The sequence below is a fragment of the Mytilus trossulus genome, chromosome 5 (genome assembly GCF_036588685.1).
Source record: "Mytilus trossulus isolate FHL-02 chromosome 5, PNRI_Mtr1.1.1.hap1, whole genome shotgun sequence".
NCBI classification, from domain to species: Eukaryota; Metazoa; Mollusca; class Bivalvia; order Mytilida; family Mytilidae; genus Mytilus; species Mytilus trossulus.
In genome coordinates this window covers 7,572,581-7,588,604 of record NC_086377.1, presented here as the reverse complement: position 1 = coordinate 7,588,604, position 16,024 = coordinate 7,572,581, and the positions used below count along the sequence as shown (strand labels likewise).

The window sequence follows — 16,024 nt, the reverse complement described above, 5'->3', positions numbered from 1 at the left end:
GACGTCACGTACATAACAACGTTACGAGTGTTAGAAATAAACAACAAGATGTTTTTTTCTTTATTTTGACAGTTAAATAATAAAATTTGATCCAAAACGTAAAACTTAAGCATTGTATTCAACTACTTGATGTAAATTCAATCCATTGTCCTTTAAATTGTCGATTTTTGATTGGTTTAGACGAGAGAGTAACATTCAAAAAAATTGTCACCCTCTCAGCTATGTGATAGAGTAAAATGACACCCTTGTATTAGCCAATCAAAATATGGTATTTTAACGTGAAGTATAATAAAATTAAATACTAGCCTTAGAAATTAATCAGTTTTATATTTGCATTATTGAAAGTATATTCAAAATTGAAGCCCGAGATCACATGCTGTTTTTTGTATATCTGCAGATGGTATACGTCAACTTGAACGTATATGAAACTATTGATAGTATTTAAATGACCGACCTCTATTACAAAATATCAAAAATAAAGCAATAACATATGATGCACATACAATATTTCTCAAACGCCTGTAAGCGAAGACAAATGTTTTACACTGTTCATCTTAAATGTAAAAATGCTTAAACGCTTTACTAAATGCAGGACAGTGCCTTTTAAATAAGGGAAACACCAAAAAATATTATTGATAAATTGTTGTTCACGACAACTCGGATCACAAATAGGACGTATGCAACGTGGGTAAAAGAAATAACACCATCTATATTTTAATGTTGATTTCTCATTGACCTCGTTTATGTTCAGTATTACATGCAACCAATTGGTAAGTATCAGATATAATGAGGTCTGTATTAGGGTTCTATTGATATAGAAAGAGCTTATAATTGTAAATTTGAAAGATTGAAAACTAGCCATAATACATACACAATATAAGATCGACTCAATACTATATTCACACAGGTTCTACGTTAAACAAACGATTTATTTCCGTGTCATTTAAAACATTTACCACATGACTGTGCAAAGTTTGTAAATATCCGATAACACTTGATAATACGTTTTGATCACTTGACTGGTTTTAAATTATACAACGCACAATATCATTCGTTTAAATCGTACACACATAGATTCACTCGTCGTTTAAATAGATATGTGTAATGTTATAGCAACCATAGTAAGTATGTTATTTCATCAGTTTACAAATATTTAACAAATATCATCAGTTTTAATATGTACAACATGATTCATCATAGTATTAGTGTTGTTTGTTTATCAATAGATAAACAAGTTTATACCTGATAATAACTCAAAAGGCATGTAAGTGAGCAGTACATTTTAAACACGTTATTTCCGGAAATAAAAAAAGACAAATCCGGATAAGATATATGTTGTCGGAAAAGGTGATTATATCTGGTATTTTAACATCCCACACATACTTTTAAAAATTAATGTATATTTTTAGACATTGGAAAATATTGAAATCAGGCCAATGCAATCTTAAAACAATAATATACCGCTCTGCATTCTAATATGCCATTTGTTTGAGTATCTTTCGTAACGTCACAAGTAGTATGACAACGAATTAGCCCTTTTATCATTAGTTTATAATTTGTTAATCATGTATTCAAATTGGTACTATTTCATGTATTATACTCTAAAATATACCAAAAAGGAATTGCATTTATCGAATACTATATGATTTCAAACGTGTCCTTATTAAAGCTGATTTTATTTCTTCAAAGTTTGTGTGATAATCGTCGTGTATCATGAATCGTGCAAAACGTAAAATTAAATTGACAATATTTAAATTCAACCTTAGCATAATTCATCAATTTCTATTTTATATCAATTTCTTATTCAGATACGATAGTTTACTCTTCCATTAAATGACACACTACTATGTTATTATCGTATTACATTTTACAGTCTGTATGTAATGCATGACATTACAATATAGCCCTTACATGTAATGAAATACGTACTTACATTACATATCAAGTAAACAGTGTACTGATAAAACAGAATGTAAATCATGTTGCATATGTAATGCATATTTGCTTCGGGGTATTACGAATTTAAATATAAAACAATTATTCAACACTGTATAATTCTCTAATGTGATATTTGTATATTTGTTTATACAACGTAAATGTTAAAAATGCAATGATACAAATGTACATGCGTTTAAAATATATACATACATTTCAGTAGAGCATATTCTAATTACGAGATGTAAAAGGGCGCAAAATACACTCAGTAGTCTAAAATGTTATGATGGAAAGTGATGGTCAGTGCGTCCAGTGTAGCATTGGTGAACAAAAGACAAGGAAATATACATGTACTACAGACAGAACTATTTTAGGCGATGATTTAAGATCAAAATTATGTTGTAGTGGTAAATCGGAAAGTGTTAGTGTTTCAAATAATAACAGTAGCATACACTATGATCAAAATGGATATGCCGGTGCAGTTATGCCTGTCATACATCAACAACAAGAAACAGTGATACACAGTTATAACGAAAACCTGGCTCAGACAAATGATTTAATTCAGCAGAAACAACAATTACTGTTTACACGAACACAACATAGGGACAGAAATGAAAGCAGAAGTACAAAACATACAAAGTTCAGATCATACTCGAAATTTGATATCCGAGAACAATCCTTTATTGGTTGGACATCTACCAGTACTTTACCTATATGGATCTTTGCTAAGGCCGGCTTTTTTTACAAAGGTAAAGATACATTTCATTATTTATAGTATACATCACAATTACCATCTGTATGTTAAGGGCGGATTGCGCAGCAACAATATATCAATTTGTTATTGTTGGTACTTGTTTTGCTCTGAACTATTATATTCAATGTGTATTAGAAGTGGATTGTAATTGATGTCTATCTCTTGTCGTATTTTATTGTGGTCAAGGTTTTGTCTGTTTTCAATGACGGTTTTAAGTCTTAAACGGTATTTTTAATTGTATCGTCATCTGAAACGTCTAAACGATACAGTATTGAGTCACACATATACTGGCTACATTAAGACACAAATTCTGAAGTAGCGACACCATTTTGAGCCTGTGTTCGATTTATATGGATATCATGTTGGAAATTGAGTTGAGCATGGTTTAGATATGCTCATGTGTTTAACAATATGGAATATAAAGAAAATTATAAAAATACCTATTCAAGGAACAATTTGTACATTTACTGATTAGACGATCTCAGCCAATTGTTATAGTGGTATTTTTTTGTTCAGAATCTGTATTTGGAGTATCTTGATCACATGAAATGATCACATCGACAATCAGTCGTTGCAGAGATTGTCCAAGTCCTGGTATTTGTCAATTTATCTGTCTTGGCGTAACCGTTGTTTATGTCTCACATCTTTTTTCATTGCCATAATTGGTTAATTGTTGTTTGTATTCTTTTTCTAACGAGCAATTTATCGTTGCAAGGATACTTGTCGTAACTTAGATAAGATGCCATAAAGGATACCTTATGATTGAATGATAGCTATTTTACTATCAAATTTTTTAAATCAGTTTCAATTCATATGAAAGTTTTTTTTATGTGGCGAGTATACACGACATGTTTCTTTTTTCATATTGAATAAATCATTACCAATGTCGAATATTAAAACGACTTTTAAAAACAGTCATCCAATCAATGTATATTGATAAAAGTAGGAGAAACAAAAATTCAAATATCTTAAAATTTTCACATGAATATCAGATTTTTATCCTCTGTAAATGTATTCAGGATTTGCTGACATCGTTGCTTGTTTTGAGTGTGGTATAGTACATAGAAGATGGCAAAAAGACGATGATCCGGTCAAAATACATATTATGCTGCAACCAGAATGTCCGTATATAATGAATCTTGCAGGGGAAGGTATTCGATCATGTGAACAACTTCAAACATTCGAAAGTTGTGGTGAGGTAAGTTACAAGTTACCAGTGCCCTAGATTTGTCGATATTGGAAACAATCTGGCGTTTTCGTCTATCTTTGCTTGAAAAAGAAGAGTGTCAAAAAGAAACAACTTGGCATTTTTTTTGGCATTAAAATTGAAATATCTTGTTAACTTATCGGTGACCTATATGTTTTATTATTGTTTTCAAATATGCTGTACATAAACTAAATAACTGTAAAATTTAAGCGATTTCTGTAATTTCTCTCTTTTTTTCTTTCTATATTACATCTTTTTCTGCTATTAGTTCAACAGAAGAAAAGGACAATAACAAAAATTAATACTTCTTTCGGAGGCAAATTGTGAGCTTCTATTAAGAATATGATGAAGTTCATTTATAAAAAAAACATAACCAAATCCTATATTAGAAAAAATTATGAATATCAGCATGAGAGTGATATTTCCTATATCTAAGATACTTTACAAAGTTTTCAAATCTCAATTTTTATTTCCGTCAAGAAACTGTACATTACATTTATTTTTTCTATAGACGCCTTCCTAATTTGGAAAAAAATACGTACAATGTATATATAACGACTTATTCCATTTTAGAATATCGAAATGAATGGTAAGTAATTAATGAATTTCGTGTAGAACGATAATTGTAAATAGACGTTCACAAACACCAATAAGTTCTACTATTTCGAATTTATGAAATTTGAATTTGTTGTGGTATGTCATTTATCAAATATCAACAACAAAAAATCACATGCGCAGCCTAAAAATCTTTTATTTTTTTACAATACTCATTATGTGGAAGCGTACACTACTCAATTGATGTGGAGCGTACAAGACAATAACAATCACAACCAAGGAGTAAACAAAGACTCACGTTCTGCAGAGATTAAGAAATAATACAATACAGACCTCCTAGTCTACAGCATTTTAATCGTGTATAGAAATTAATTTGTCACAATAATATAGAACTGTTTATTCATACACATGTACGATCAAGAATCCGACTAAAACATGTAAAATGAGGCAATAATACAAAAAAGTGAAAAAGATTTGGTTTAACATATTGGTTAACTTTAACTTTTAAATGGGTATTGTTTTTTTATTGCTTTTTTAATAATGTAAATGTTTTTGATATCATCGTTTATCACTCAAGGGAAGAGTGTCAGAGTAGGATTGAACTATTTACATGTTGTAGACACATTTCTATGTACAAACTATTATTAAAACACCTAAATTTAAATCATAGTACTATGTTAAGAATATGGAGCAACCTTTCTTTTAAAAAAAAATAGTACCATCAAGGTTAACGTAAAAGAACAATATCGAGGTGCCATTTTTATAAATGACTATTCTGAACTTAGAAAATGCACGGAACAATGAACAAATTTAAAGGTTTCTATATTGTAAGAGTGAGTGATATACATTATTTCATTTCTTTAGATGTGTCAACAGAGCAAAATAACGTTGTAATTACGTCTTCATCTTCGAGCTCAGTAGAGTCAACAACAGACTCAAGACTGCAGTGCAAAGTTTGCCTGTCAAATCCACTGCAGATTACGATCCAACCTTGTGGTCATTTCGCCATGTGTGAACCCTGCTTCACTCGATTAAAATATGAAACGAACAAATGTCCTATTTGCAGAGTTCCAATAAAAAATGCAATTCGAACATATGTATGAACATTTCAGCGAATGGCAGACATTTTATATTTCTTGTGTAATACAATTATAAAAAGGATAACATTTGTTTATATCTTTGAACACCTTGAAATGAATAATACATATTTTGTCACGCTTATAAAGCCATTGATATTAAATCGCAGATAATTAACAGACTATTGTTTTCTTGCTCCTTTTTTCAATCTTTTTATACTCCTTGTTTGTTTTTTTGGCGACAAAAAAAGGATTACCCTTCATGTTATAACTACCACTAGGTCCATGCCTCTGCTGGTTGACTGATAGTCCTCGAGGGTATCTTCAGCCCTGTAGCCGGTACTGGTATAAGCATATGGAGTTTGTGTTATTAAAAGTTGATATTACAAAATGTTGGAAATTACTTAAAATCAAGAAATGTATCATACGCATCAAGCTTTTAATATTTGCCAGGCTTTGACTATACTTTTTGGTCCTTTTGGTCTGTAGATCTTCAATTGTTCAGCATTACTGAAGAGAGATTGATTGTCTAAATGGACATTTTGTGCGGAAGATTTGGTCCGTTTATGTTAATTCGACATTGTATGACATGTTTGAATAAATGATCAAAATCATGATTATCGAACGAAATAGAGACTGCATTTTTTGAAGTGGTAATCGCTCTACATGATTATTCTAATATCGTCACTGATTAAGGCATGATGAAGATTTTATAAGGTTTAAAACACGATGTCATTCCAACATTTAATTGTTTGCTTAAGTGTTCTTTCAGTACACACAACAAATGTAAAACAAAATTTCTTATGGTGATATTTTAAATATCACAAGCGTTCATACATATTGAACTTACCAAAATCATCATGTGTATGTAAATTTAGATAAGTCAATAAGTATCTTTTTTTTATTTATTTTTTTGGTAGTCAGGCTTTTACAATCCCTTTACATCACCACCTGACTATGGTGTTAAGGGGTTTGATATATATATATACAGCAAAAAAATGACTACATTTTTTTCTTCCAATGTGAATAGATATTATTTAAATATCAACATTATAATAAAAAGTGGAAAAGAAACAATCACACACACATACACACACTATTTCACTTGCATTAACATAACATAGATCAACTTGTGTATTGTAAAGATCTGCTCTTTATTAACTGTAAGTTTCATTTTTTATTTCATATGATTTGAATCAAAAGTAATGGTGACTAATCAGTCAAAAATGTAATCTAATGGGGCACAGAAGTTTTGAAAATAAGGTGTGGTACCATTTTTCTTTGCTATATAATGTTCATTTTCCTGATATTTTCTTATTTTTGCTAATAACCCTATAATACTTGGTTTCTTTTCATACAATTTACATTTGTATATATATAGTTCTTTGCAATAATAATGATCAAATTCAACAGTAAACTCTCATTTTGAAGACCAAGAAAAATGTGCTTCTTAGATAATGTAAAGTTCACAAAATATCTTTTCAATTTTTGTGAAAAAGTTTGCAATATAGAATATGTTATTGGACATTCATAGAATAAATGCTCCATGTTTTCATCAGAAACATTACAAAAAGTACAAAGCTTTGAATCCTTAAGTTTAACTTTATACAAGAAAGTGTTAGTTGCAATTATTCTATGTAAAAATGTATATTGAAAAGTTCTTAAATAAGTGTTTTTACATGATTTTCTTAAAATAATATTATATTCTGACCAAACTGCAATTTTAATACCTAGTGATTTCTCCCATTGTAAGAACTTTTCTGTTGGCAGTTGCACATTTCTGTCAACAAGATTGTTGAAACAAACTTTGGCTTTTTGTTACACAATAATCTTTCCAAAAAATTATCAATACAGTTAAAAGTTTCAAAATTTACATGAGCATCTTTTCTTTGATATATTCTCTCATATACTTTGGAATGTTTGCAATGAAACCATAATACTTTAAAATATTATTTGTTTGAAGTCTTGGTCCTATCTGATCAAAATTACAAAAGTCCTTAGTCTCTAAGTTAATAAGGTCAAACAAAGACTGCACTCCCCTTCTATGCCACTAAATAAAATACGGAAAATCTACTAGAGGTGCGAAATTTAAAATATCTAATGACAAAATATATTGAACAGAAATATTGGTAGCAGGCCTTGCTACATGAAAGCTAAAAAGTACATCTTTTCAAAAAGGATTGCTAAGACTATCAGAAATTTATCTGATTTTCTCCTTTTGAAAATGCAATACCCTTTCTCCACCATACTGTTCAAGGCTTTTTAATAATAATGATTACCAACTACCATATAAATTGGATGAAAACCTCTTTATGCAGCCAATCTTAAGGTATATATTGAAATAATGTATATTAATCATATTTAAACCTCCTTGTAGAATATCTCTGATTAGATTACTTCGTCTAATTCGATCAGGTTTTCCATTCCATATGAATTGAAAGAATAAAGTATTCAACTCATTTAATTTTGATTCTGGCAAGTTGGGTAGTGCAGTCAACAAGTGAATTAATTTTGGAAGTGCCAAAGTCTTGATAACAGTAATCTTTCCCATTTGGGTTAATTTTGTATGTTGCCTGACACTTCTTTTATCTTTAGGAGAAATTAATTTCTGGCATACTATCAAGATCTAAAGAGAATTCAATTCCCAAAAGTTTAAAATTTGAATAGCACAACTGAAGTTTTAAATCAGGACAGAGAATCAGATCTGAATACTTTTTGTCCCAACCCACACAGCTTTAGTTTTAGAAGAATTATTTTTTAACTCAGATACTTTTTGGAATGAGTCGAAACAATTTAAAGTCTCTCAAAGATGTTTCAGTTCCATCCAAAACAAGGAAAGTGTCATCAGCATATTGACTCAAAAGGGATTCATTTTCATGAACAAAAGTTCCCTTTATTTTGGGGTTTGACCTTATTTTCATAGAAAGTAACTCAACACGTTTAATAAAAAGATAAGGGGAGAGGGGGGTCACCTTGTCTACAGCTTCTTACATCCGTATAAGTATCTTACAGAGTATGTATTAAGCACATTTTTTGAATTTTGTGTCCTCAATGTTTTTTCAACTTTTTACATGTTTGGCTTTATAACTATTTTGATCTGAGCGTCTTATGTAGACGAAACGCGCGTCTGGCGTATTAAAATATAATCCTGGTACCTTTAATAACTATTATAAATAACAAGAATGTGTCCCTTATAGACGGATGCCTCACTCGCACTATCAATTTCCATGTTCAGTGGACCATGAAATTGGGTTAAATCTTTCATTTGGAATTAAAATTAGAAATATCATATCATAGGGATCATGTGTACTGAGTTACAAGTTGATGTGACTTCAACTTCATCAAAAACTACCTTGACCAAAAACTTTAACCTGAACTTTGCACCATCAATTTCTATGTTCAGTGGACCTTGAAATTGGGGTAAAATCTTTAATTTGGCATAAAAATGAGATCATGGTTGACATGTGTACTAAGTTTCAAGTGAATTTGAATTCAACTTCAGCAAAAACTACCTTGACCAAAAACTTTACCTTGAAGCCGGACAGTATATTGGTAGTATAATTAAGAGAAGTATTTGAGCCAGCGTTTTACCTATAATATTATTTATGGGAAAAACGGTACTATTATATTTTCCCAGCGTTAGGTTGGCCTTTTGTGTACCCAAAGCAAGTGAAGGAAGTCAAATTCGGAGCGCTGTGATTGGATGAAAGAGCACACTATATGTTTTTATATGTATCTATGAATAACTGCACTGTGTTTATCTACAATGTGAATTTTGAAAACCTTTTTTTTTTTAGAAGTATTCGAAAGACTACCAAAAGTTCATAAATTTGGTATTAACTGGCGGTTGGTATGGATAACATAAACAAGCTCCGTTTGAAGTTGGTTGTGATATTATTTATCTTCAATTTTTTACACCACACATAACTGTTGTATCCAGGTTTTCATCATAAAAAATGGTAAATTAAAAAAATGTTAATATTGTTGCCTATGGGAAATAAAAAGTACTGTTTTCTCTACACTGGCTATCAAATTTAAGTATTGTCCCTAAAATAATCTTTGAATTCAATGAATTAATCGAGAATCGAATTTCTAAATCGTTGTTATAGTTACTGTGACAGAAACTAAAAACAATGGCAAATTCAAAAAGAATAATGAAACTAAGATTTAAACTTCTGACGGCAAAAAGTACCGAAACAAGAAACAAGAATACGGACGCATTCACTAGTTTGGGGACAGTTATGTAATATCTGGTTCACAGTTGACGACAAGTATGTTTTATTGATGTTCCTTTTGTCAAACATCACCTTTCTAACTAGACTTTTTACTGAGTGAGAAGTGCTTATATGAGCAGCACGACATATTTCACAATTGGAACATGATACGCTTAAATTGTAGAGCCACAGTTTATGGTGCGAATGGAATGCCAAGTCTTCGTTTTTTTACGTTTGTATTTTGCATGAATTTTGGTCCTTTGTCTTTGCAATGTCAGTATGTTTGGACTGATCAGTTTGATATATTTTGTACGACCTGTATGCAACCGGATGTGACATACAATGATTTGATTGTTTTACATCTAAAGAAAGAGAATTAAAGAATTGAGAATGGCAATACCTTTTTTAACACTACACCTAAATAGAAAGAAATAGATACAGTGCCTCAACCCATGACTGAAAATCACCAAAATACACAAAACAGTATAAAAACATCAAAATACACAAAACAGTATAAAAACATCAAAATACACAAAACAGTATAAAAACATCAAAATACACAAAACAGTATATGAACATCAAAATACACAAAGCAGTATAAAAACATCAAAATACACAAAACAGTATATGAACATCAAAATACACAAAACAGTATAAAAACATCAAAATATACAAAACAGTATATGAACATACAAATACACACAACAGTACATGTACATCAAAATACACACACCAGTACAGGTACATCAAAATACACAAAACCGTATATGAACATCAAAATACATGTACCAAGTAAGAAGTATGACATTTTTAATCCATTTGTTTGATCTGTTTGAATACTGCTTTTTTACAATTGATTGTGGACTTTTTATGACTTCGGTATTGTTATTTTACTGTATATTGTTGTTCATATAAGTTAGCTTGAAGTTGATACATGTACTGTTTTGGCGTCTAGAGATGTAACAAATCGTGTTTGTGTCTACCCTTTCAATGGTGGTAACGGTTAGGTTAGGTGTACTCAATATGTAAACTTTCAACTAATTATTTTGATGTTAGATTTCAAAATGTTACTGACCAATGCGATATTGTCTCTTAACTTAATTTGTGACCTAACGGAAGCTTCCATACAAATGTATTTTTAAGTGTGCTTATAGAAAGTCCGTTAAAATAATAAACGATATTTACAATGATCAAACTTAAATTTATTTGAGAGAGATAAATCGTTTATGTGTTTGCTGTATAACAATGTATAATTTGCTAACGGTTATTCCTTATATCGATATCGCGAAAGTCGTTTGGGTTAAAGTGCTTTTTTCCTGAACAATATAACAACTCCGTCTTGACCATGAAAAGGAATGTTTCCCTATCTATTTCAGTAGTTTAAACATTTGATATAGATTATGATCGTATAGTACTCAGCTTTTCAGGTTTATTGTAGATAATCATAAACATAAAAAACTAATGGTTACAAATGATAGTTTTGACATTTTTACCTTGTTGTCCATCAAAACACCAAGTTTATAGTTATGTTAATCTTTGTTTGATAAAATCCAAAGTTTTATGATAAAAATGTTTATGCTGACGACTTATGTTCATACTCATAAACATTGATAAAATAGCTGAATACAAAACATAAAATTTCAATTAAAAAGAAATGACAAGGAGAACGCTTGCATTACTTGATGTGTATTTTACTGTTATGTTGTTTTCTTCTCTTTGTTCATTTCTGTTATGTTGTTTTCTTCTCTTTGTTCATTTCTGTTATGTTTTTTTTTCTCTTTGTTCATTTCTGTTATGTTGTTTTCTTCTCTTTACTCATTTCTGTTATATATACATGATTTAAAAAGTTTTGTATCAAAAGCATTCGCCGATGCCCTTATTATTTATATTGCATTGCTATTTTTGAAAATTTTATGTTAAGGAAAAAGTCCCAAATCATCAGAATAACAATATTTGATTCATTGATTGTCATGCAAGTGAGGTGTTTCGCTAGCTATAAGTCCAGGTTTAATGCACTATTCTTAACATAAGAAAATACCTGTACCAATTCAGGAATGTGACAGTTGCTATATATTCGTTTTATTGATTTGAGTTTTAAACTTTGACGTTTAATAATTTTGGACCATTTTGTATTTTCCTCGAAGCTTGGTATTTTGAAATAGGTAGAATCCAAAACACATCATATTTACCTAATGGGATTGCTTCTTTTGAAGAAGGTTGTCATATTATTCAGGAGGGGGTTGATAATATTGATATTAATGCTGAAACTATAGATGGTAAGAATACCTTTCACTCAATGGCTAGAGCTGTCTTTCAGTATCAAAATGACACATCAAACGCAAGTATTAGTTCCATTAAGGTTAAACGTGGAACAGAAAGATCTCTGACGTTGGATGATTCTAATACCAAACTTATGGCACGCTTACCTTACGACTAGCCAAAAGAACGTTATTCCCCCCCCCCCCCATGATATGCAGATGCTTATGACAAGATTCTGTCGAGCTTTATTGATTCAAGACTAGATGTTTCTGACATGTCTTGGGTACATATTCCTTCGAATACTGTCGAGACGCAGCATTGATCTTATGAACAAATTGTCCCATTTTGGACCGGTTTCTACAAAAGATAATCTGAATCAAAATATGAATTTAAGTTTGTAGCCTATGCTCCAGTCATTGACGTCAAACCTAGCGACATGGCAACAGTAAATACCACCATGAAACAATGTTTTGATATGTCAAATCGTGCTGGTCAACAATACGCTGTACAAACTTTTGATCAGCAATTATATGCTGTCGCCCGACAGGTGAAATGGTCTATGCCGGATGTTTTTTACTCCCATATAATAAGAATCGGTGGGTTTCACGGGCTTTCCTGTTTTATAGCAACAGTTGGTAAGTTATGGGCATCAGCTGGGCTCTGTGACTTACTTGTAGACTCTGGAATTTATGCTTCAAATACAGTTGATCAAATGCTAGTTGGTAAACAGTTTAATCGTGGTGTTTGAGGATTATCATTGGCCTATGAGGCTCTTATGGTTCTTTTGTTTAAGGCATTCTTTAATTGGTGTAGAGATGAAAACCGTATGAAAACGATTCAACCAAATGTGTGGAAGGTGTTCCTTGACTGTCATAGCTCATTTGCTGTCCCCAGCACACCACACAGCACTGAAGATATTGAGGAGTTCTTAAATGTTTTTGAAGAACATATATTACCTTTGTTTGAAGAATTCAGAACACATTATTGTAGTATATCACCAACCTTTGCATTTTGGGATATGTTTCTTCGTGCAGTTGAAATATTGTTACAAAATATAAGAGCTGAACGGGATGGTTTGTGGCTTTTACATTTGAAATCAGTGTCTGCAATGTTGCCATACTTCTTCAACTAACCGGACAAACTATGCTAGGTGGACTCCAGCCTACGTTTTGAATATGTTAAATTTACCAGAAACGTTAAGTCCTCCTTTTTGTCAGGTGAGTTTGCAGTCAGACAAAAGCCTGGAACCTTTAATGGTCAAGTCTTTTGTCGAAGGTTGCTTTAATGAAGGTGAAACCCGTGTTTTCTACAGTCCTATTTCGAGGTCTCCACTAAAGACATTTAAAAGAGGATATGACTAAGACTTCGAAACTCAAATGTAAAACAGGTGACTTTGTGAAAGCCCATATTAACCCAGATATGATATTTCGTCGCGCTTTAGCCCTGGCTAATGTTCGAGAAGATGTTATAGTAGTCAAGATCTTGGCATATTCTATTGGTTCATTACTAACATCACTTTTCCACGATGATGGTACCATGCGTAAGTGTTGCAAATCAGATATAATTCACCTACTTGATGAGGAAATCTGCTTTTCCTTCAACCTTCCAAGTTATGACACAGCAAATACAGTTTTGATACGTGATGGTATGGGAATTATTCAATGTATGGATGTCAAGAAATGCAACACATTTGGTGATCTGCTACGAAACTATGTAACAATGCTTCTGACGTGTTTTTTTAAATGCTGGAACAGTGGTCGATGTTTTTGATCGCTACGATGCAAAACATTCAATCAAAGCAGCGGAAAGATTGCTCAAAGGGTTTAACAGTTTATTAAAGGAAGAGCAATTCCAGACTGGAAAAAGTTCCTTTGCAATCCAGAAAATAAACAGTCACTTATCAGATTACTTGGTGAGTATTGCGAACGGTATTTTGGACAGTCTCCTTTAGAGGGAGGTACCGAATTGTTTCTCGCGGGTGTTTTTGAAAACCCATAAGTTGTCAAGAGATTTTCTTGTTATGGCCTGTCAAATTGTACTGACTTATACAGCACACAAGAAAAAACAGATACACAAATGATTCATTCTTCATTCGGTGTATGCAGATGCCAATATTTTTTCGATAGTTAGAAAAGTCGTATTATTATAAAGTCATCTGACACTGATGTATTAGTGCTCTGTGTCCACTATTTTCCTAAACTTGAAAATACAGAGGAGATGTGGTTCCAAACTCGGTCAGTATCAAATTTGAAAGATGGGAGGCGTTTTCTACCTGTTCACGATTTATGTCGCTCACTCGAACCCTCAATCTGTAATTTACTGCCAGCCACACATGCCCTCACAGGATGCGGCACGACTTCTTTTTTCTTTGGTCTCGGAAAGAAGTCTATGTACAAACTTTTGCAGAAAAGTGCAGACAATTTCCAATCCCTTCAGATAGGTTTTTCAACGGGAGATCAGGAATCCGCCATTCATGATGGACGCAAATTTGTTGCTTTGTTATACGATTCGAAGAGGAAATTCAGTGATTTACATGAAGACCTGAACAAGTTAAGAGTGAAATTTGCCACAACAAAAGATGTGAATCTTGTTAGATCGCCCCCATATGAGGCGTCCTTTTTACAACACATCCTCCGTGCAATGTTACAGACGCAAAATTGGGTGCATTCACACATTGCAAAACCAGCAACCAGACAGCCCAAAAACTCTGGTTGGCTGGAGGGTAAAAATGGTTTACTACCGATTTTGTTTGAAGGACCTATGTCAGCAGATTTCCTTCAAGACCTTATTTGCACATGCAAGGGTAAAAAGGCTTGCGATAAAAATTGTGTCTGCAACCAGCAAAATCTAGGTTGTACAACTATTTGTTCGTGTGAAGGTTCTGATAGTTGTAGAAACTATCTTACTCACATTCAAATTAGTGAAGAAGATGACGCTGAAAATTGCGTCTGATTGAATCATGTAAAGCTGTATATATTCATGACAATATTTTTAACAAAATGATTACAGTTGGTTTCTTTGTGGTTAATATCACTCCGACTATACGATTTTTTGAACCTGTGTATTTTGTTTGGTTCTTGGTTTTTGAGTATGTTTTGTTTTGCATTTGCAACTGCCCTCTATGACTGACCACTTTTTATTTGTTTTGAGGATTTCATGTATGCATATCTTTCCTGCAATAAGGGAAAGTTTGTTTTTCTATCCGTACAATATGTATTTTTATTGAAGTACACGTAACAATGACGCATTGGAATTAATTGTTTCGATCTCATTTACATACCTTTGGTGAAATATTTGCCACTGACAAATGGTATATACCATACCAGAAGCATAATTTACTCTCTTTTAATTTGAAAAAAGGTATAAATCAGAAATATATCGTAAACTGTATATGTGAAGAAAAAAATACCAATTAAAGGTCATAAACATGTTTATCTTGTGTGTAAATATTGTTGCTGATCTGAATTTTCTTATAAATCGCCTTTTTTTTTTTTTTTAAATTATTTTATTTTTTGGGATAGTGATTTTTTTTACAGTTTATTGCTTCATTTAAGAATTAAACTTTGTTTATTAAAGCTAATGTGATTTTATTTTTTTGATTGTTCATAACCCCGTGTGAAATAAATGTACTTCGGTGAAAAAATCGACCACTGCACTTTAACCCCAAATTAAAAAAAAATGCACCATATTTCGATTCTACGACCAGGCAAACATTAAACTTTAATCATTTGTCTATCCAAAAATGTATAATTTAGCCTGCAGGTAGGGTGGTCCATTAAAGTTGAAAATTCATCGACTTTGTAACTCCACTACAGGTGGTTAGTTTATTAGACAAAAAGAAATTTTTCGAGTTTATCTTTGATGAGTAATTCTTTTCATTTGTGATTGTAATTTTTGAAACATTAGCATCATCTTCTCATCACTAAATCATGCATTGAAACAATGAAAAAAAAACTGTTTAAAGATGAATATTCAATTGTGTTGAAAACTTATTGCTCGTAGTTTATTGAAGAAATGAAAATAT

General features: G+C 31.7%; 1 protein-coding gene across 3 annotated transcripts; it reads left to right on the top strand.

Moving 5' to 3' along the window:
• The first annotated feature begins 984 nt into the window (after positions 1 to 984).
• Positions 985 to 5,710, top strand: LOC134718493 (death-associated inhibitor of apoptosis 2-like). Of its 3 annotated transcripts, none has more exons than XM_063581063.1 (5): positions 985 to 1,121; positions 2,156 to 2,684; positions 3,709 to 3,887; positions 4,470 to 4,485; positions 5,316 to 5,710. In XM_063581063.1, the coding sequence occupies exons 2-5, from the start codon at positions 2,219 to 2,221 to the stop codon at positions 5,552 to 5,554; spliced, it is 900 nt and encodes a 299-aa protein (XP_063437133.1). In that variant the 5' UTR covers positions 985 to 1,121; positions 2,156 to 2,218; the 3' UTR covers positions 5,555 to 5,710. The 3 variants fall into 3 exon arrangements, with proteins under 3 accessions (XP_063437133.1, XP_063437136.1, XP_063437134.1); XM_063581066.1 differs by having other exon boundaries at positions 1,020 to 1,121; positions 2,159 to 2,684; XM_063581064.1 differs by having other exon boundaries at positions 1,028 to 1,125.
• Positions 5,711 to 16,024: the final 10,314 nt, after the last annotated feature.

Excerpts from the sequence above, each read along its gene's own strand:
- LOC134718493 (XM_063581063.1), top strand. The coding sequence starts at position 2,219 with ATGATGGAAAGTGATGGTCAGTGCGTCCAGTGTAGCATTGGTGAACAA. Across the intron at positions 2,685-3,708 it reads GGCCGGCTTTTTTTACAAAG|GATTTGCTGACATCGTTGCT; the intron begins GTAAAGATACAT and ends AAATGTATTCAG.